Source organism: Aquarana catesbeiana, linkage group LG12 (genome assembly GCF_042186555.1).
Source record: "Aquarana catesbeiana isolate 2022-GZ linkage group LG12, ASM4218655v1, whole genome shotgun sequence".
Lineage (NCBI taxonomy): Eukaryota > Metazoa > Chordata > Amphibia > Anura > Ranidae > Aquarana > Aquarana catesbeiana.
This window is the reverse complement of record NC_133335.1, coordinates 206,392,198-206,414,805: the sequence shown is the minus strand read 5'-3', so window position 1 is coordinate 206,414,805 and position 22,608 is coordinate 206,392,198. Positions and strand designations below refer to the sequence as shown.

At 41.6% G+C, this 22,608-nt stretch overlaps 1 protein-coding gene across 1 annotated transcript in view; it reads left to right on the top strand.

Moving 5' to 3' along the window:
- BPIFB2 (BPI fold containing family B member 2) overlaps positions 1 to 8,364 on the top strand; it is a 42,432-nt gene extending 34,068 nt beyond the window's left edge. Inside the window, exons 14-16 of the mRNA XM_073606548.1 lie at positions 2,130 to 2,193; positions 5,788 to 5,864; positions 8,201 to 8,364. Of these exons, the coding sequence (XP_073462649.1) occupies positions 2,130 to 2,193; positions 5,788 to 5,864; positions 8,201 to 8,242 (183 nt within the window). The 3' untranslated portion in view covers positions 8,243 to 8,364. The remainder of the gene's footprint in view (positions 1 to 2,129; positions 2,194 to 5,787; positions 5,865 to 8,200) is intronic.
- The last annotated feature ends 14,244 nt before the right edge of the window (positions 8,365 to 22,608 follow it).

The following is a 22,608-nucleotide window of genomic DNA, read 5'->3' as shown; positions in this document are numbered from 1 at the left end:
GAATAATGTTAAACATGCCACTGAATGAAACATACACAGCCTAAGTTTTGCCTTCATCAAAGTATATCTAAACTTTTTTTTTTTTTAATCACTAGATGTTCCTTTATTGAGCACTTGGTTCACACAATTATTTTACAGTCTTCCTCTTAGTTTCAGCCAATTCAACCTGACAACTTCCTGTGTGAGGGTGAGAGCAGTGACAGCGATACCCAAGCATCTCCATAGGCAGAAGTGATGTTGATGCCCTCAGAATGCAGACCCTCAATGGGTAGGGTTAGGTAGATGATGTGCCAATGCATAATGCGTGTACTTTATAAAAAGCATCTGAAGCAAGTTCTGTCTTCACTGATGCCATGTCCATATCAACCCATAAGCCTATATCTTTCATTTTTTTCTCCACAAAGCTTGGAAATTAACATCTTAAAGCTGATTGGCTGTGCTCCAGTTGAAACAAAGTTTGTTTCAGATGCTTTTTTAGGAATGGAACTACATCTGAGCATCACAAAACAAAAACTCTGTTCATTTTTAATATTCACACCAAACTCACCCATCCATCTATGTCTCCAGGCTTTATTTTGCTTAGAAATCATGTCAAAAAACACCCCTTAGCATTTCTGGCTGAAGATTCATGTACTGTAGCATTCATTTCCTGTAATCCATCTGCCCTTAGCTTAGGCATGCAGGCAGGAGAGTGCGCGTAGCTGAGAAAACTTCCCCTCCCCTCCTGAACAATCTTGCAATGTATGATATCATTTTCCTAGGCATGGAAACCATAAAATAACTGTAGAAATGTAAAAAAAAAAGTTTAAAACAAGTAAATCTGATATATTTTCCTATCTATTTACTAATGCTGGCAGCAAAAGGATTAAAATGAATCAATGTTGACTGAGAAGGTGAAGTTCCACTTTAATTCCTACCAGTATGTCAGTACATTCATCTTGTTAGTACTAAGAGGGGTGTGCCAAAGGATTTACGTACTTCCTCAGCACTGCCCACCCCCCATGTTGGATGAGCTTCCTAGCAGTCCTGCAGTCCTGAAAAGTGCACAAAAAATACAAAATAATGTTTAAGAAGTTATTCGCTATTTACTTTTTTTTTTTTTTAAAGTAAAGCTTTTTATACAAACCTTCCCATGTAACCAGTGGTTTTGGAGCAGTGCCATGCAGTTTATGCAGAGTGTGAAAAGGGTCACTCTTGCCAACTATGAGCATGGTAAAGGGATCATAGGAATCCTTATAATAGATCACACGCCGTTTAGCAAGTAAAACAGTTCCTAAATGTATGTATTGGGGTTGATTTACTAAAGGCAAATAGGGTATTCCCTTTGTAGGGGAATTTTCCCTTAGCTTAGTGAATGAGGTGAAGCTCTGATGACTTCTATCATCCAATCATATGCACCTTAGCCAAATGGAGATCATTTCTTGAACCCTAAAATTGTAGGCACTGGCGCTAATACAATTTTAGACAATCCAGTTTGAGCAAACACATTTATTCCTATATCATACTGCAAGTTTTAGGTCAACCCGGAGATCAGATGGAGTTAAAGTAATTGTAAAGTCAGAAGGTGTTTATCTTAATGTACTCTATGCATTAAGATAAAAGCTTTCTGTGTGCAGCAGCCACCCTCGGCCCTCCTAATACTTACCTGAGCCCCCTCTAATTTCAGTGACGTTGCATGAAGCACTCGGCTGGCCGGGACTCCCCTCCTCATTGGCTGAGACAGCAGCATAGCGCCATTGGCTCCCACTGCTGTCAATCAAAGTCAGTCAGCCAATCAGGAGAGAAAGGGGACTGGGCCAGGTCGCAGCTCTGTGTCTGAATGGATACAGGGATCTGTGACTTGGCTCGGGTGCCCCCATAGGAAGATATTTGCTGTGGGGGCACTCGACAGGAGGGAGGGGCCAGGATCACAGAAGAGGGACCCGAGAAGAGGAGGATCTGAGCTGCTCTGTGTACAACCACTGCACAGAGCAGGTAAGGGTATGTTTGTTATTTTAAAGGGAAAAACAAGACTTTACAATCACTTTGTTTTTGTGCATTTTAATATTGCATAACAAAATGTTAACACAATAACATAGCCATGAATTTATTGTTTCATTTACACTGCCTTTTTCTGTTTTTGCTGACAGCCATCAGTGCTGATGGGGTACATGCGTGACATCTTCAACATGGCTTACCTGGTTCAGCTTAATGGTAAACAAAAGTATTCATTAACTGTGTTTAAATATTAAAGCAGAGATATTTAAACTCAATTTAGCCTAAAACAGCTAAGTGGTAAAAACAAAACAAATATTCAATAGTTGTGTAATAATAAGACAGAGACATCTAAAATACATTTTTCCTAATACCTATGCCCCGTACACACGGTCGGACTTTGTTCGGACATTCCGACAACAAAATCCTAGGATTTTTTCCGACGGATGTTGGCTCAAACTTGTCTTGCATACACACGGTCACACAAAGTTGTCGGAAAATCCGATCGTTCTAAACGCGGTGACGTAAAACACGTACGTCGGGGCAGTGGCTAATAGCTTTCATCTCTTTATTTATTCTGAGCATGCGTGGCACTTTGTCCGTCGGATTTGTGTACACACGATCGGAATTTCCGACAACGGATTTTGTTGTCGGAAAATTTTATCTCCTGCTTTGTGTGTCGGAAAATCCGATGGAAAATGTCCGATGGAGCCCACACACGGTCGGAATTTCCGACAACACGCTCCGATCGGACATTTTCCATCGGAAAATCCGACCGTGTGTACGGGGCACTAGACTGAGTCAAGGCTAGGACATTGAGTCATAAAATATGTGCTGTAAACATGTGGTAGACAACAATAAGTGTTACTATTGAAAACTAAAGAAACCTGGAAAAAAAAAATCATATCGGTCTGCTTTAGGAAATAAACTCATTATTAATCAATAAACCATAGGAACCATAGTTCATATCCACATTAGAGATGGTCTGAACACCCCCCCCCCCCCCCCCCCCCGTTCAGTTTGCAGCAGAACTCCTAAACAGGGGAAAAGTTCTAAGATGAACGACGAACCCCATTGAAGCCTAGGGAAGCCGAACAGGAAAAATCAAAAGTACTAATTTTGAAGGCTTATATACAAGTAATTGGCCATAAAATGGGTATGGGGGTCTGGGTACTGCCCTAGGGGACATGTATCAATGCAAAAAAATATTTTTAAAACATTTTTTTACCCTTTGGGTCTGGTATGAATTTTAAAGGGAGCCCCATGCCGTTTTTTTTTTTAATTTTGGCATGGGCTTCCCCTTAAAATTCATACCAGACCCGAAGGGTTTGGTATGGACTGGGGGGGACCACATGCAGTTTTTTTCTTAATTTTTTTTTTTTAAGCTGGGTGCTGGCAATTGCAACTGCGAGTCAATTTAAATGTGATTTGACTCATTTTTTTTTTCTTTAGAAATTTCATTTTTGCTGCAGCATGTTATATGCATGCTACAGATGCGCCACTTTACAGGCAGACTAAAGGGCCCCCCCCCCAAATCCATACCAGACCAGACCCTTATCTGAGCATTCAGTCTGGCAGGTCAGAAAAGGGGGAGGAAGGGCGAGCAAGGGCGAGCACCCCCCTCCTGAACCATACCAAACCACATGCCTTCAACATGGCACATTGTCCCCATGTTGATGGGGACACGGTCTCTTCTCCATAACCCTGGGCTGTGATTGTGTGGATCTGTGGGCGGGGGGTTTATTGAAATCTAGAAGCCCCCTTTAACAAAGGAGCCCACAGATCCCCCCTCCCATGTGAATGTGTATGGAGTACATTATACTCCTATCCAATTACCAAGAAAGTGTCAAAAAGTAATAAAAACACAAAGACAGTTTTTGACAAATCCTTTATTAAAAAATAAAAAAAATTTAAAAAGTATCCCCCGATGTAAATCCATCGTCAATCACGCTGCCCGCCGCACCCGAAAAAGAACAAAAACAAATGCTCTGCTTTCATTGATGGCTGACTGCCTAATGCCTCCTCTGCTGTTTGACAGTTCTTATATAGGGAAGGGGCGGGCCACAGGTGGAGTCACCTGGTGGCCCCACCTCCTTGTGATGTCACAGACCGGTGCATGCCCTGCCCCTTCCCAATATAAGAACTGTCAAACAGCAGAGGAGGCATTCGGCGGCCGGCCGGCAATGAAGGCGGAGCATTTTTTGTTTTGTTCTTTCTTGGGTGCGGTGGGCGGCATGATTGACGGTGGATTTACATTGGGGAAACTGATTTTTTTTTTTTAACCTCCCTGGCGGTATTCCCGAGTGTGGCTTAAATTTCAGTACCATTAGTGGTAACCCCCAGCCACACTCGGGATTAAATTGCAGGATCCTGGTGCAGGTTACTTACCTTGTCCCCAGGATCCTGCGATATCCCCCCTCTCTGTCTGCAGGTCGTGTCCTCCACTCAATGCCTCTGTGTGCCGGGCTCCGTTCCCTGCGAGCGTCGCGACGCATGGGGGTGAAGCCCGGCAGCAAATTCAAAAAGTACAAAATTCATAACACATACAGTACACTGTAATCTTACAGATTACATTACTGTATGAAATCATTTCACCTCCCTTTTGTCCCCAGTGCTTTGTCCAATGCCCTGCATGCAGTTTTATAATATATACTGTTCTTTCTGCCTGGAAACTTGAAATTGTCCATTGCAAACAAAAAGTGTCCCTTTACGTCAAAAGTGGTTTTAGAAAACAGCAATAATAAATTAGAATCATTTGCAGAATTGCGCAATAGTGAATCGTAGAGAAATTAATTTTATTAATATTATAATATTATTTTTTTTATAATTATTTATAGTACCATATAGTATTATTTATTATATTATAATTTATAATTTCGTGATTCAAACTTTACCATACCCAGGATATCTACTAGACTCTTGTTTGGACAGATTTAAGTGTGTTATTCCTAAGAATTACAGGCCTACAATATGAAAACGCCAAATTTCTATGCAAAATAATTGTACCGCTTTGAGACGCAAAAATCTGACATAATCATACCGCCAGGGAGACTACTAAAGGAATTGTCAAAAACTGTCTCTTGTTTTTATTACTTTTTTACACTTTTTTGGTGAATGGCTAATGGTACATAGTACCCCATACTCATTCACATAAAGGCAGGCTGGGATCTGGGGGCCCCCTTGTTAAAGGGGGCTTCCAGATTCCGATAATAAGCCCCCTGCTCTCAGAACCCCACAACCGCCAAAGGTTGTGGGGAAGAGACCCTTGTCTCCATTAACAGGCAATGTTCAGCCCAAACTCATGCTCGGGCCAAACTGTTCGCAAAACCCAAATCCACATCACACACCCCCTATTCAGGAAAAGGGACAAATTGTAAGGTCCTAGCTGAACCCCCTCCTTCATCAAAAAATTTAAATACCATTACAGATACGTCTGTTGAAGTTCTCAGGTCATGATATCGTTTAGTAATTACATTCTACTGTTCATAAACTAAAATGTAAATGTTTCATCTTTTATTCAAATGGCTTCTTCTGAAAACTTTTTGGATGAATGATGATGGCATCAAGAAAAAAAAAAAGTTTTAATGTATCTAACTATTATTAGTGGTAATATTTTGATCTTAGATTCAAATTATGATGAGCTGACTCATGTCACTGTAGTCTGAAGCTCCACTTGCCCACTTGCAGTCTGAAGTCTTTAAAATTTTTTGACTAATGGGCATTTTTCTTTTATGTTGACATCTTATAATAGTGCATTATATGTTATTATATGTTATTTTATTTTTATACTGACTTACTATACCATTTTTACAGCTGACCTGAGTGTTGGAGTATCTTTACCATCATTGCCAGGTGTTGACCTTATTCATGAAGTCATAGAAGTGAAAGAGGTAAACAATGCATGCTAAAAGCTACTTCTTAGTGTAAATATTCTTGTGGGTCACTAGGAGGGAAGTAACATTTGTTGAGCTCACCAGTCCTTGTCTGGGGTGTGAACTTGACCTGGAGTTTACCGCTGGTATGCACCATTTTTGTAACTGGTGATGCTTGGCAAGCTCCGTCATTCTTGTTTTGCATGACAGCTCATCCTCTCTTGTTTTTACCCGTGGAATGGACAGATATACACAAGAGAAGACACTGATGTAGAACACGCTGTTTTACTTATTTTCAGTGCAGTTAGGGTATGTCACATCTTTTAGTGCTGTTATGAGCTCTATTGACATAACTAAATTCAGAGGTTTTGGCCTCATGCACACCGGGTGTTAGGCCCCTATCCATGAGGGTCTGGGGTTTAGCTGCAGCTGCAGCTGGAAGGCACTGTCGCTGCTCTGGCTGGAGGGGCTGGGTGGTGCACCTAGCAGTATGTACTAGGGTAATATACAATCAAAGACAAATGCCCAGAATGCAAGCAGTCTGCATTCTGGGCATTTGTCCCTGGGTGCATACTGCTCTAAATTGAAGTACCACTGAGTGAGTCCAGCCCCAACAGCTGTCAGAATCTCTGTTTGCTGAGGGGCTAGATGAAGCGCCTGTGCCCTGCAGCTAATCGCCAGTACCTCATGCACTGGGACTAACCGCCCAGTGTCAATGAGGTCTAAGAGGATGTGTTGCTGTAGCAGTTCACTCATTTCTAAGTTTTAGGGGAGCCTGCAATATCGTCCTTGCCATTTGGTTGTGCGACACAAAGAGACTTATATTGCTATAACTATCAACAGGGGCATGTCTGGGTATATACGTAAAAATATATGTCTTTGGGTAACAACAAACATAATAAATGTTGAGTTGGCGTACATGTTTGGAGCTGCCCTGATCTTGGGTCTTAAAAGATATAGATGTGGCTTGATATAGCTGGGCATGATACATTTAAATATGGGCAAATCTGGGGCTGGTTATCAGAGGATTAGGAGAGGGTTAGTATGTTCATTTTTAATTTTGAAGGTTATGGTAGTCTGCTTAGTAAAGATGAGCTGGCGATATTACTTTAAAGGTTCACTTGACTAAGCCGTATGGAAGCGGAACCCTCAAAACAGAATATTTCCTAATAAAAATGTATACAGTTTGCTTAATTAGGTAAATTACATAATAAGGAGGTTTGCCCCTTAACCATCAGCATTGTTGTCAGCAGTATCTCTATTTTGTTCCAACCATGGAGCCAGGGGTCACTTTTGGGGAGGAAGTATGGGATTTCTTTAAGCAAGAGCTTTATTTATAGGAGACCCCTTACACACTGTACTATTAGCAAACTTGTAAGTGGTCTTTTGGACCACTTCCTACTAGTTTATGAACAAATATTTACCTGATAACTCTGGATCAGCAGCAGACTAAACTTTCTATTACTCATCATCTCTACCCCTTATTACTTTTAAATCCACCCATAATACACTTGTATACTATGTAGTGCGCCCCTTACCCCCTGACATTAGGGAGGGCTGAGGTTGCACCTCAGGATGCTGCCAATCACTTTTAGGCTGAACAAAAGTGAGTTTATCGCTTACAACAACAAACTAAGGGAGAGAGGGTTAGGGTACAGGACACCCTAGGACAGTAGGCAAACAGACCCACAGACCCAAAGACACAAAAAAAGCCAGGTAGACAGCCTGCAGCCCACATTCTGTATCTATGTAGCAACAGCTGTCTCCTGTAGAAACCAAAAACTCACAGTACCGTGCAGGGTTTCCTTGGATGAGTGCATCTTGACACTTTCCCAAGCTTTCCACAGTCCCAGGTTCGTGGAAGAGTAACCTCTGGTGCTTCACTTCAGAACTTCATCCCTCATGCCTCCAGCCAACAAACAGGCTCTCGCATTGCTGGGCCTTAGACTTCAGGCCTCACCCAACGCAGCTGTTCCTCACACATCCACACCAGACCAAGGTCTGGGTGGGAGGACCTTGATCGCTTGATTTCCCCTTAATATATACTCTCTCCCAGCATGCTCAGTGGCCATAAAACTCCTACTGATTAGCTATATATGCATATTCATAACCTAGCTTTACTGTAGCACATCAGCTAATGCCAAAGGTAACAGTGCCACCTACTGACAGAATGGAGAAGCCACAGCCACACCAGACTTAGGAGAAAACCCAAATGATCACAAAGACTGAAAATCAGCCAGGGTAACTACAACCTAGCGCAGCTAAATTTACTGGTAGCCCCTGTTTAAGACAAGGGTATTACAACTTATAATCTCATAAAATCATTGATTTCTTTCTGTATTTGTTTTTTACAGCAATATGCAGTTGTGTCATGTGATCTCCAGTATGTCAAGTAAAATCAAGCTGTGAAGTGTTGTCACTGTATGTTCTATAAGAATCAGGGATGAAGAACCTTACATCCATGAAAAGGATAATCATAAACCATTAATTCAAATAAAAAATATATAAAAACCTTTAATTCTTCTTGCATGCCTTCATTCTCAAGAACTGTTTTAATTATTTAAAAAAAAAAAAAAAAAACTACCTGCACTTGTTTTTTCCTCCTATTTAGATTTTAAGAAAGAAAAGAGGTTTCCACTGTCTCAATGGGATCAATGCAGTGGCCACATCCCTATGCTGTATACAACAAAAAAACTATTCCCCCTTGGATGGGACTTTAAAGGCCACAGACATTGATTTGCGTAGAAAAATGATTTTTATTGTTACATAAAACAAGTAGATCAAACGGATGATCAAACATTAGAAGACATCTGGTGTCCAGAGTTATATGATAAAACAGACAACACAAACACAAAGCAAAATACAACAGTACATATAAAATGACACTAGTACTCTCTAGTGGGTGGTAATCCCTGGTACCCGACGCATTTCCAGTTTAAATCAACTACTTGGTGTATGATTGGTGTAGGGCCAATGTGGTGCCCATTTTTAAAAAGAGATCAAAGTCTTTACCAAGCAACTATAGACCTGTTAGTTTAACTTCTATAGTCGGGAAGATACTGGAGAGTTTAATAAAAGACCACATAGACGAGTTCTTGCTGGAAAAAAATATTTTAAGCAACAGACAGCATGGATTTATGAAAGACAGGAGTTGTCAAACAAACCTGATTCTTTTTATGAGGAGCTAAGTAAAACCTTGGACAGAGGGGTGGCTGTGGACGTGGTATACTTGGATTTTGCAAAAGCGTTTGACAGTTCCCCACACACGGCTCATGTGTAAGGTAAAGTCTACGGGCTTGGAAAGATCAATTTGTAAATTGATAGAAAACTGTCTAAAAGACAAAATTCAGAGAGTAGTGATTAGATTGATGATTGTGATTAATGACTTTTACTCTGAATGGTCTAAGGTTGTCAGTGGTGTACCCCAAGGTTCAGTGCTGGGATCCGTACTTTTTAATACCCACCCCTACCAACCTCAATGCACTGTCTAATTGGGCAACTAAGTGGCAAATGAGGTTTAATGTTGATAAATGTAAAGTTATGCACTTGGGGGCTAAGAATATGCATATCATACATACTGGGGGGGTACAACTGGGGGAATAGATGGTGGAGAAGGATCTGGGGGTTTTGATAGATCATAAGCTTAATAATAGCATGCAATGCCAAGCTGCGGTTTCCAAAGCGAGCAAAGTCCTTTCTTGTATTAAGAGCGGTATGGACTCTAGAGAGAGAGATAACATTTTGCCCCTGTACAAATCATTAGGAAGACCTCATCTGGAATATGCAGTTCATTTTTGGGCACCGGTTCTCAAAAAGGATATCGGGAAACTGGAGAAAGTAAAGAAAAGGACAACCAAACTAATAGGAGGCATGGAGGAGCTCAGCTATGAGGAAAGATTAGAGCAACTGAATCTATTCCTTCTTGAGAAGAGGAGAATAAGGGGGATATGATCAACATGTACAAATATATAAGGGCTCCATATAGTGAACTTGTGAACTTGGTGTTGAGATATTCACTTTAAGGTCATTACAGAGGACAAGGGGGCACTCTTTATGTCTGGAGAAAAAAAATGTTTCATCTCCAAATACGGAAAGGTTTCTTCACAGTAAGGGCTGTGAAAATGTGGAATAGACTCCCTCCAGAGGTGCTTTTGGCCAGCTCAGTAGATTGCTTTAAAAAAGGCCTGGATTCTTTCCTAAATGTACATAATATAACTGGGTACTGACATTTATAGGTATAGTGGATCCAGGGAAAATCCAATTGCCTCTCGGGGGGATCAGGAAGGAATTTTTTCCCCTGCAGTAGCAAATTGGATCATGCTTTGCTGGGGTTTTTTGCCTTCCTCTGAATCAACTATGGGTATAGGTTTGCGTTTTTTGGGGGGTTTTTTTTGTTTGAACTGGATGGACATGTGTCTTTTTTCACCCTGAGTAGCGATGTAACTATGACAGGGGGCCAGGTAGAGGATTGGAAGCCTTTTGGTGAAACAGTGGGGTTTATATAAACAAAATAAAAAAAACTGTGCACAGAAGATGATTTCTGATTCGTAGCCACAAATATATGCTTTTTTATTTTTTTTCCTATTTAATTGAAAACCTATTAAAGAGAACTACTCACAGAAGGGCTTATGAAGGAAAGGGAGAAAATTCTGAAGTGAATAAAAGTCCATCAGCACTGACCCTTACGCTTTAATTTCTAGAACTGGTCCAGAGGTCACCCGATGCCTGATAATTGATACCATGACACACTGATTTTACACTGTACATTTACAATATTGGAAACAGTGTGGGAAGTCAGGTACTGTATATAGCAGCAAAAGCTCTTATCTTGGCCACAAATACACCAAATTTCCATCAAAGTCAACCACTTTCAACCACTCTTATATTATACTGACCAAACAAATTAAATCAACTGGACATCAAAACTGTGACACCAGTGAGGCTGTTTGTGGTAGGGTGCCTTAAATCAGTCAACTTTAAAACAAAAATAATTCAGAAACTGGGCTAGTGCCAATATTGTGTCAAAAATAATTAGTGCAGAGCAGCACTCCTATGGAAACTGACCACCACTGCTTATCTCCAGATCGGCCACTGCAGATACCATAATACAGGGTATGGAAGGAAAAAAATGATCTAAGTCATTGGAAGATGTCATTTATAAAAAAAAAAAATGTAGGGCGGTGCTGCGTGCTAACATCATCCTGTCCATACTGATCCCGGAAGTGCGGGTGAATTGTTTGCCAGGAAAGATACTGTACAGATTAGTGTTTTTATCATTCACTTATGTAAGTGCAATTTCAATTATTTCAATAAAACGGTTGAGCGATTTTACACTATTGGAGCTTTTTTTTCTTCCATACCCTGGACCATGGTATCTGCCATGGCTGGTCTTGAGATAAGCAGTGGCGGTCAGTTTCCATAGGAGTGCATCTCTTACTACAATACCTCATAGATGGTTATGATTATTGCTAGATTGACCTCTCTAGAGATAGAGGGTCAAAATGATCTGGTAAGCACCCTTATTATATAAACCGAATTCACCAAAGGAAAATTATAGATGAAATAGTGGCGCTTATCCCCAGGTGGGGAGATGGCAGACACTCTTATCCAGCCAGTGAGCTGAATACAGACGTGACTAGAAAAAAAGTGAAAAAAACATATATTGCTAAATATCCCAAAAAGTAAAAATTATTAAATAAAATAAATTATTTAATAAATTCAATATGAGTTAATATAAATTATAACACTCAGTGAAAGTGATATACAAATATATAAATCCAAGAAAAAATATATATATAATGAGAATTGAACACAGTAAATGTCTATAAAGTCCAGAAAGATTTAATCACATATAAAACAACTTGTAATGAACTCACATTTAAAATAAAATAACAGGCAAGTCACTTCACGGCAAATGGAGAACTCCCACAGCACAGCATGCAATAGCAACTGAAATAACAACAGGCAGGCCACAGCGGACCCAGGAGGTGTGTATACTCACGTGCGTCTCACCCGTGCGCAGCACTCGTCCCTTCACTGGAGCTCCGCTCTGTCCCCCTTCACTCCCTCCTCTAGCACTCGTGTGAGATCGCCGTGTAGCTACGCCCCGACATGTTTCATCATAAAGATTTAATCATGGGGTCTTTATGGGATCTTTATGATGAAACATGTCGGGGCGTAGCTACACGGCAATCTCACACGAGTGCTAGAGGAGGGAGTGAAGGGGGACAGAGCGGAGCTCCAGTGAAGGGACGAGTGCTGTGGACGGGTGAGACGAACGTGAGCACACACACCTCCTGGGTCCGCCGTGGCCTGCCTGTTGTTATTTCAGTTGCTGTTGCATGCTGTGCTGTGGGAGTTCTCCATTTGCTGTGAAGTGACTTGCCTGTTATTTTATTTTAAATGTGAGTTCATTACAAGTTGTTTTATATGTGATTAAATCTTTTAAACGAGATTACACTATTGGAGCTTCTTTTATTTTTATGTCATACTACCAACCTGAGAAAAGCGGTGTTCCTATGGAGCAGTGGAGGGGAGGTGTATGCTCGCATGTTAACCCCCATGTAAGTGGGTTAGAGGCTCTGTCAGGCCAAACACGAGAGTGAGAGGCCTTAACAGCTGGTGAGTTTGAATACCAGCAGGGAGTGGATTCACGTCACAGAGGTGTGGTGGATGTTTGAAAACACAGCTGAGCAGTTTTGGAGTCACCCTCACTCTTTTTTTGGACTTTCCTCAAATATTTTCACGATTATTTTTCACGATTGATTGGTTTCTGGACTTTATAGACATTTACTGTGTTCAATTCTCATTATATATATTTTTTTTCTTGGATTTATATATTTGTATATCACTTTCACTGAGTGTTATAATTTATATTAACTCATATTGAATTTATTGAATAATTTATTTTATTTAATAATTTTTACTTTTTGGGATATTTAGCAATATATGTTTTTTCACTTTTTTTCTAGTCACGTCTGTATTCAGCTCACTGGCTGAATAGGAGTGTCTGCCATCTCCCCACCTGGGGATAAGCGCCACTATTTCATCTATAATTTTCCTTTGGTGAATTCGGTTTATATACATTTTATTGTTAAGTGGCAGCTTTGGTAGGGTTTTGACATTTATTAACATAGCGCGGAGGTGGTAATACAGGTCAGGGGTGGTGTAATTTGCACCTGGTTATCTCCGTTTTTTAGGTGCCCTTATTATCGGAGGTGGAGATTTTCACAGACGGAGTTTATATCACTGTTGGATCTCTTATAGGGCGTACACACGGTCGGACTTTGTTCGGACATTCCGACAGCAAAATCCTAGGATTTTTTCCGACGGATGTTGGCTCAAACTTGTTTTGCCTACACACGGTCGCACAAAGTTGTCGGAATTTCCGATCGTCAACCACGCGGTCACGTACACCACGTACGACGAGACTAGAAAAGGCCGTTTCAGAACCAAGCGCGGCACCCTTTGGGCTCCTTTTGCTAATCTCGTGTTAGTAAAAGTTTGGTGAGAGACGATTCGCGCTTTTTCAGACTCGTGGCTTTCAGATCGTTTTCTGCCGTTCAGTTTGTGCTTGTGGGTTTGTATCTGCTCTTCAGTGCGTGCAAGCAAGTTCCGCGTGACTTTAGGTAGTCATTGTATTCTTGTTCGTTCGTTACTGGTTTTCAGGTCGCTCTTCACAGGCCTTGCTGTTCTTCAGTGCGTTCTGTTACTTCGTTCTGAGCAGCCGACCGTTTTCTAGCCATGTTTCGTATGCGTACTCCTCGTAGAGTTCGTGCTGTGCGGGGGCTTGGTGTTGGGGTCCTGACCTTGACACAAGTCCAGTCCATGAACAGGGTGGGGAGGAGTTCATGGACCAAGAATTGGTTGCTTCAGCGTGACCAGTTCTGTCATATGCCTTTGCTCCGTGAGATCCGTGAGAATAATCCTGATGATTTCAGGAACTTTCTCAGGATGACGGACCCCGTATTTCACCGTTTGTTGGCTTTGCTGACCCCCTATATCAGCAGGCAGGATACCTGCATGAGGCAAGCCATCACTCCGGAGCAGAGGCTCGTCGCTACCCTGCGGTATTTGGCCACAGGGAGAAGTCTGCAGGACCTCAAGTTCTCGACAGGCATCTCCCCCCAGGCTCTTCTTTGTGGACATTTACTGCTTGTGTTTGTTTGAGCTGACCCTGACAGAAATGTGTGGAGTCCAGAAAATATCGTGATTGTGTAACCTTATGCAAAGCACTGTGTGCTGTTATTTACTAAATGCAAAGACACTTTTCACTACAAGTGCACTTGCAACTGCACTGAAACTGCACTTGTAGTGCAAAGAGGATTTGCCCTTAGGAAATAACCCCCATTTTCTCATAAAACAACAATTACATCACCCCAAAAGTGTTGTAGCGTTGAGACAATAATCCACACATTCTTGATGAACAATCTTTTTAATACCTGCACAATCACATGTGCATTTACCAAAGGTTTTTCTGACAAACCAACATGTTTGTTGTATAACAATTTTTGTGGTGTCATTATCCAAAATCAAAATGTGCATTTTATAGAAAACAGGCCTGTGTAAAACCCACAAGAAAGACACAAATCTTGATCTTACAAAGTTCACATATGGTAGAACTTGAAGGCAATATCAGACATGAGTATTTAGGAACTGTGTTTGATATTGCGTTCAGATGGGGGGAAAATCACCCCATGAAAAGCCAAATTTGGAAGATGCACACAAATTTCACAATGTCAACATGTGTGACCTGCCATCACGGGGGATCAAGGGACATGTTTTGGGGGAGAAACCCCTTCCTCACCGCTACTTTATTATTGAGGAAGGGGTTGCACCCCCAAAACGCGTCCATTGATCTTCCGTGATGACAGATAGCACATGTTGACACACTGTGTGCATCCTCCAAATTTGGCTTTGGGAAAAATCACAAAAACATTTCGCACATTGTAGCACACAAAAGAAGAAAGTGATTTGGAGGGGTTTTAAACTCGCCCCAAAACATCAATGATGTTTTTATATTTTGGAATAACATCATTGATGTTTTGCTTGATGTTTTCCAATTGTAAATTACACCCCATGATCTCCCCGATCAGGATCTGGGCACTTTCTGATATGAAAGGATCTTCATCCACAACCTCACGATCACCTAAAAAGAGAGGAAACCCAAAATAAATTAGGTCTAAAAAAAATGCCGCCATCCATCTCTTATCTGAGCCTGTGGTTGCAGACACTCACCTGTTGTGGTGACTAGTTCCACCACGTCTTCTTCCTCCTGCTCATCTTGTGTTGGGGGGATTTCCCCTTCTTCCAGGGGGGGGGGGGCTCTGGTCTCCTCGGATGAGGGGTGTCCTCCGAGTCTTTTCTCCCCTATGTAAATCAAAAATGGTATAATTAGCACACAGATATTTGATGGCAGAACTATAAAGATGAAACATTGCTTGGAAGTGGGGTACAATTATCTATTTTAGCAGAGTTCCAAGATGTAGCTTTTTTATTGTCCTTTGTCAAGCTTCAATACTTTACCTGTTTAGTACAAGCTTCACAGATGGAGACCCCCTATAGTATACACTGGGGCACCTGTGTGGCCCCCCTAATAAAAATGGTGTTCTGGGGTCCCACACTAGTGCTCCAGTGTCCAGATGTGAAAACAGCTGCTGAGTGTCCTCTCCTTACACAGAATCTAGTTTGCATTTCATTCTAGTAATAAAGCCATCTACACAACCCAATTCTTTGAAGCCAAGTATAGGGCGTCAAAATGGTGGCCAAATGCATATGGCCTAAACAATGGTATTTTATCGTCCAAAATAAAAATGTGTGATCCGAACGAATAATGTGCCCATGAACATGAAAGTTGACATTTTAAACTGTACAACAGTTCCTAAAAGCACACGGAGCAGCACGAACGTAATAAACACAAAAAAATAGGAACACAGCACAACTACTTACTTTTTTGCAGCACTCTCCGGATCTTTCTGTACTGCTCATGTTCTCGTAATTTCAGGTCCGACCACCGCTTCCTGAGCTGATCTTTCGATCGTCGTACCCCGAATTTCCGGTGCAGACTCCTGACCACTTTCGCCATGATCTTGGCCTTTCGGACATTGGGGTTGGGGTAAGGCCCATACTTTCCATCATAGTCGGCCTTCTTCAGGATATCCACCATCTCCAACATCTCCCCAAAGGACATATTTGAGTCCTTTAATCTCCTTCTGGATGGGGACGTTTCAGGCTCCGGCCTTTCCTCCTCCTCCTCGTTGCTGTAATTAGCACTATCCTGCTGTCTATCCGCCATGTGCTCTTCCTCCACTGCGCCGAACGAAAAGGGGCGGGGAATAGAATAGAAAGAACGTCAGGGGCGGGCGGAGTTATACGCATGCGCAGTATGTATAAATCGTAACGCGCGCGTCTTACGTACGATCTGTGAGCGGAGGAAGGAGCATCGGAGACGCCGATCGTGCTAACGAAGGTAGGATCTAAACTTGGGCCTATACTGCTTCGAAATGGAAGCCTATATTGTAACAAGATTAGGGGAGTTTGGCCTGACATTAGGGTTTGTCTTGTGTTGTGTCTTGCAGAGAAAATGGATGGGTTCAACGACCACAATTTCCTGCCCCTGTTCATTGACAAGTACAGGGAGCTGCCCTGTCTGTGGCAAGTGAGACACCCCCACTATAATCACAAACAGAAGAGGCAGGCAGCGCTGGAGAAACTGCTGGAGTTGGTGAAGCCGGTGGTCCCCACGGCAACCATCCCTTATTTAAAAGCCAAAATTGGTGGCCTGAGGAGCACGTATTTAGGGAGCGCAAGAAGGTCACAGATTCCCAGAGGTCCGGAGCTGCAGCAGATGACGTTTATGTCCCCAGGCTGTGGTACTATGAGAGACTGCGATTTCTGTCAGACCACACTGAAGTCAGGGAATCCCTCTCTACTCTTCCTTCCACGCTTCCTTCCATACCAGCTGAGGCTTCCGATGTCCAACCTGGGCCTTCCAGCCAGGAAGAAGTGGAGGAGCCCAGCTGGAGTCAGGTATAGCATTCTTCTACAGATTTCTGGGCAATAAATAAATGATGTTTACTAGATGTTATTATTGATCATTAATTGCTGATTAAAAAAAGTGTTTTACATATCAATAGACAGTAGTGGGCACCCAAAATTGGGACAAGAATGCAAAATGCTGGGCTCAGAAGGATAGTCTGTTATATTTGTTAACATTCAATTTGCAGCAGTCAGGAGGTGAAAATTGTGTGTGATTGATGAAAACAATACTAAAACTATGTCCCTTTTTCATGCACAGGAAGGCCTCAGCCAGGAGGAGGCTGTGGAATGTGGCAGCCAGGAGGAGGCGGGGATTAGTGGCAGCCAGGAGGAGGCGGGGATTAGTGGCAGCCAGGAGGAGGCGGGGCTAAGTGGCAGCCAAGAGAAGCCTGGGACAAGTCGCAGCCTGACTAAGTCTCAGGTTCCTCCCCTCCGCCTGCCACATAAACGAGCCAGGAAGATGACTCCTAGTCCCGTGCAGGATTCAGCGTACAGGCTGATCCAGGAGGCTTCGGCGTCCCTCAGAGCCTTCCCCAGTCCTGAAGAGGCCTTTGCCTGCATGGCTGCCACCAAATTGCAGGGCATGCAGGAGGGCCAACGCAAGATCTCTGAGGACCTGATTTATAAAGTCCTACGTAAGGGGGAGAGTGGGGAACTGACACACAAGACGGATGTCATTGAGATCGACGATCCTCCTCCTCCTCCTCCTCCTGCTGCCACAACTCCACCACCACAGCCAAAGGCTGGAAGGAAGCGTGGAAGGAAGACCAAAGAGTGATTACCCTGGGTTCAGTCTGGTCTGACAAAAGCTGCAGTCTCTCGTATGACCACAGCCTGGGGACACAGATGTCATCTGCTGCTTTCCGGATCCCTGGGACTTCTGGACCACACTGCCCTCCCTTAGATAAGGACTCCTCAGGCCACCAATTTTGCTTTTAAATAATTGATGTCTGCCCTGGGGGTCCAAGGCTTCGCCCACTTCTGCAGTTTCTCCAGCGTTGCCTCCCTCTTTGTTTATAGTTGTGACCCCTTAATAAAATTTTTTTAGGTAAATTCTACTCTCCTGTGTGTGTTTTCATCCAAAAAGGACAGTTTGTTGGTGACGATTCAGGTACATTTCTAAAGTACAGTGTGAAATTAACAAGGGACAACAACACCAAACAATCTCCTACAGATTAAATAGAACAACATATCAATGGTGTTGTGTGAACTTGTCACAAAAAACACACAAACATTTTCGGGAGTACTAATCCAAATCACCAAAAAAAAAAATTAAAAAAGAGAAAAACAAAAAAAGAATCTACATTAAAGTCCAAAAAAAATAAAAAAAATATGTTGTCAGATGTGAGAAATCAAAATATATTGAGGGAATCCCGATAAATAGTAACAAAATAAGTTTGTGAGAAGTGTGTGTGAATATGAGCATCAAAACTACTTAATTCTTGTCACATTATAAAGAAGAAGAGAGTGCGCTGTATTAAACCATTTTTAACATTGCAGCGTGACGAAAGTGCTGTATCCATTGCGAACGCTAAGTTTACCAGACCGAGCTGTCCCGTGTCGGAATTTCTTCTGAGCATGCGTGGCACTTTGTGCGTCGGAACAGGCCACACACGGTCGGAATTGACGCGATCGGATTTTGTTGTCGGAAAATTTTATCTCCTGCTGTCCAACTTTGTGTGTCGGAAAATCCGATGGAAAATGTCCGATGGAGCCCACACACGGTCGGAATTTCAGAAAACACGCTCCGATCGGACATTGTCCATCGGAAAATCCGACCGTGTGTACGGGGCATTACAGTGAGTTTTTAAAGAAGATAAATTTTCACTTATCCACTTGGACGTTATTTAAATATTATTCTAGTTTATGTTTCACTGAATGTATATTTAACTAATTTTTCTTGTAACTTTAAAGCCAAAGTTTATAGCTGAAACTGTCTGAAAAATTTACATTCCAAACATCAAACTATAGGTGACCTCTGTTTCCCTTGGCACAAGCTTAGAGTATGTTAAAGTGAATAAAGGGAATTGTTTAAACCTATTTTATGTAAGCCTGCTCAAATATAATATATTTAAACTGAAAATTTCAGATTTCTGCATAATCCCAGATGGAATTAATTCTAAACAGGGCTAAAGTCTGCCAGATTAGAAAGATAAGTAGTTTGTGTATAAAGAAGTTACACACCTTGAGGCTCAATACAAGCCCTTAATAGAAGGCGGGGGTAGTAGTAGGTAGAGCTCATGAGCCAGTGTGGCCCAACAGGTTGGCTCAGGGCCCAAAATATGGTCAGTTACCTAATGTGAACTTCAGTGTACTTTGCGCTCTTGTTATGTAAGAGGAAGGATATGATTATCCCTTATCTTCTGTAAATCTTCAAAAAATCAATCAATGAACTGATGCAAGGACAAGTCTCTTATTCTCATCCTCGATGTATCTTAGATGGAATTTAAAAATATTTTAGTCTACCAAATGGGATTTTGCATCAGTAAAACAAACAGAGCAGTGTGTGGTCAATCATTCATTTAAATCAAATGTAAACTATGAGCTCATTTAAATCCACTGTCTATTGGATAGGTTTGATTTTAGGTTATATTATTACGGTAAAGCAATTACCTAATCTGCCAATCATTTTCTTTACTTATCGGATAATATACCTACAGCATCATTTTGCATTATAACTGACACTAATTCCGTGTACACATGGCCGGACTTTTCGACCAAACTTGTTCGACGGAACGAATCCGTCGGACAATTCGACCGTGTGTGGGCTTCATCGGACCTGCAGCGGACCTTTTCTGTCGAAAATGTGACGGACTTTAGATTTAGAACATGTTTCAAATCTTTCCGACGGACTCGAGTCCGGTCAAAAAAATCCATTCGTCTGTATGCTAGTCCGATGGACGAAAACCGAGGCTAGGGCAGCTATTGGCTACTGGCTATGAACTTCCTTATTCTAGTCTGGTCGTACGTCATCACGGTCGAATCCATCAGACTTTGGTGTGATTGTGTGTAGACAAGTCCGATTCGACGGAAGTCTGTCGAAAAGTCAGTCGAAAGTCCGTAGAAAAGTCAGACGTGATTCAGTCCATCGAAAGTCCGGTCGTGTGTACACAGCAGTAGACAAGACTGAATAAGTATACACTATAGCAAATATTTATTGCCCCCCTGAGGTCTAAACTGATATTTTATTTTTTTAGTAGATGCTGGAGAGGTTCATTGCCTAAATATTTTTGTATCTTCAGGGTACTCTTTTGTGCTTGAGTTCCTAAATATGCATATCTGTTGGCCATTATGAGCGTTCCCAATCTATTTTGTATTATGGAGAATAAACCAGGAGGGACTGGAGCACACAGAAGTAAGCAGGAACCCCCAAAGGATAGACAGGGACCTAGTTGGGAATTGCAGCAGAGAGATGGTGCTGTTGCAAGACTTATAAAAAGCCAGGACTTCTTTTCATAATAAGAGTTTTATTAGAATATTGAGTCTTAAACTAGCCACAAACCATTGTCATATAATATATATTTTTTCACACAATCAACAAATCTACCTGTTAGGTTCATCTAGCTAAAGTCGACAACTCTGAAAACTTTGTTAGGAAAGCTCTGGTTGCATTAAAGAGAAGAGCATTGTTTTATCAATGTATAATTGTAGTGTGTATATATTTAGGGATCCTTGCCTTGTTATTGAAGACAACTCTTCTGACATATTTATCCACGGCACCGAGAACCCGTTTTTGATCTAAAAAATGGTTGCTAATACAAATGCGCTATTCATGCATACATCTGTTCTTATCAGTCAAGTTTTAATAAAAATGTTGTAAGCTTGGTACATGAGACCATGAGTCCGGCAACAATTATTTTCATCATGTGTTTCGGACTTCGCTGGCTGAAGTTTTATTTTCCTAGGAGCTTATATTTCTTGTTGTTCAGAGCCTAAGTGGCTATCATGCATTGAACATTTTATGAACATTTTGAATGAAAATTGTTTCTGTTCATTCCTTAAAGCAGATCTACACCCTGAAAATGAACCCCCTCCCCCACCCTCACCCCACTCTGCTACATAATTATCTTAATCTTTTTTTACGGCCCACCCCCCATACTCCATTCTTGCCCAGACGAATGATGTCTATAGCTCCCGGGCCCCCCCGAAATATGTAAAGTGCATATTCCAGAAGGCACAGGGAGCACTGAACGACATTCTATTTATTAAGGCAGGAGTGAGCTGGGCCTAGTGTCAGGTCATCGGCAGGGGGGGCGACAGAACCTGGAAAAGGCAATGATATCACGGGAGAAAATGGCAGCATGGGACCCAAGCAATGGCAGCAGGAGTGGATCTCAGCACGGTATCCACTCATTGGGTGAGTTTCTGAATTGTACACAACCCAGCATCAGGTAAGCGATTACAAAAAATTAATACATGGGGGGGGGTGAAGTTCCTCTTTAAAGTATATCTGAATGCAAATTGTGGGGGTTTGATCACTTGTCAGTTTTTTTTTTTTTTTATTGCTATCCCTATTTGTCACCAGAACAATGGGGACACCAGTTATTTTTACAACTAAGGGGGTAGTTGCCTCATTATAGATTATAGAGTTGGTCTAACTTCCTGTTGTATATAAAGAAAAAATGGGGAAATGGCGCTACCCTATTATGACACAGTATTTAAATTGCAATTGCAGTGAAAATAAAAATCAAAATAAAAGTAAAAATGAACATGATAAAAATAAATAGTGCAAAACCCAGTGAAATTAACAAATGTTAAAGTAAGTACCATATACGTGCATGAAGGTATTTTAAGCATACAGTATTTTAAATCACAGCTACGCTAATTATAAAAAACCATACAGTTATTACAGTATATCACCCCTTAGGGCAAACAACAGTGATAATAGATATTAAAGTGTATAATCAATGTGTATATTCAATCCAATATCTTCTGTTTCTAATGAGATGAGCAGTGAAGCATCTACTAGAGAAAGTCCGTGTATGTGTGTAATCGTATAATTAAACCACACATTGACTCATGTGAAGTGTATAAAGAAGATCTGTATGAAAAAATCCAGACCAAATGTGTATACGGTTATACAATTAATTAGTAGCCTCGTTTAAAGTGCATGTAACAAAGTCTATATGAAAAAGCAAAGTCTCTGTGAAAAAACAAACAAGGTCTCTGAAAAAAACGGGAGCCGAGATCCCACCATACAATGGTAGCTGCAGAGATCTATTGTGAGGAAAAGACAGATTGATGGTGGTGAGTTAAGGAGGAGCCCAGCTCTGGAACGTTTGCCGGGAATCTTGAACCAGATTGCTGGTGCAAACCTACGGAGGAGCGGAGTACAAGCGGGACATCTAAGGGGACATCCATCCCAAGACACCCACTCTATGCCCATTACCCCTGCAGGGGTGACTGCTTCTGGTGAGTGGGGGAACATTGGGGGAGCACTTGGAGTCACCAGTCTTTATGAGCACAGAAGTCACCGTTTTTATTTTGATTATCTTTTGGATTGCATATGGTGGGATCTCGGCTCCCGGTTTTTTCACAGAGACCTTGCTTTTTCATATAGACTTTGTTAAATACACTTTAAACGAGGCTACTAATTAATTATATAACCGTATACATATTTGGTCTGGATTTTTTCATACAGATCTTGTTTATACACTTCACATGAGTCAATGTGTGGTTTAATTATACGATTACACACATACACGGACTTTCTCTAGTAGATGCT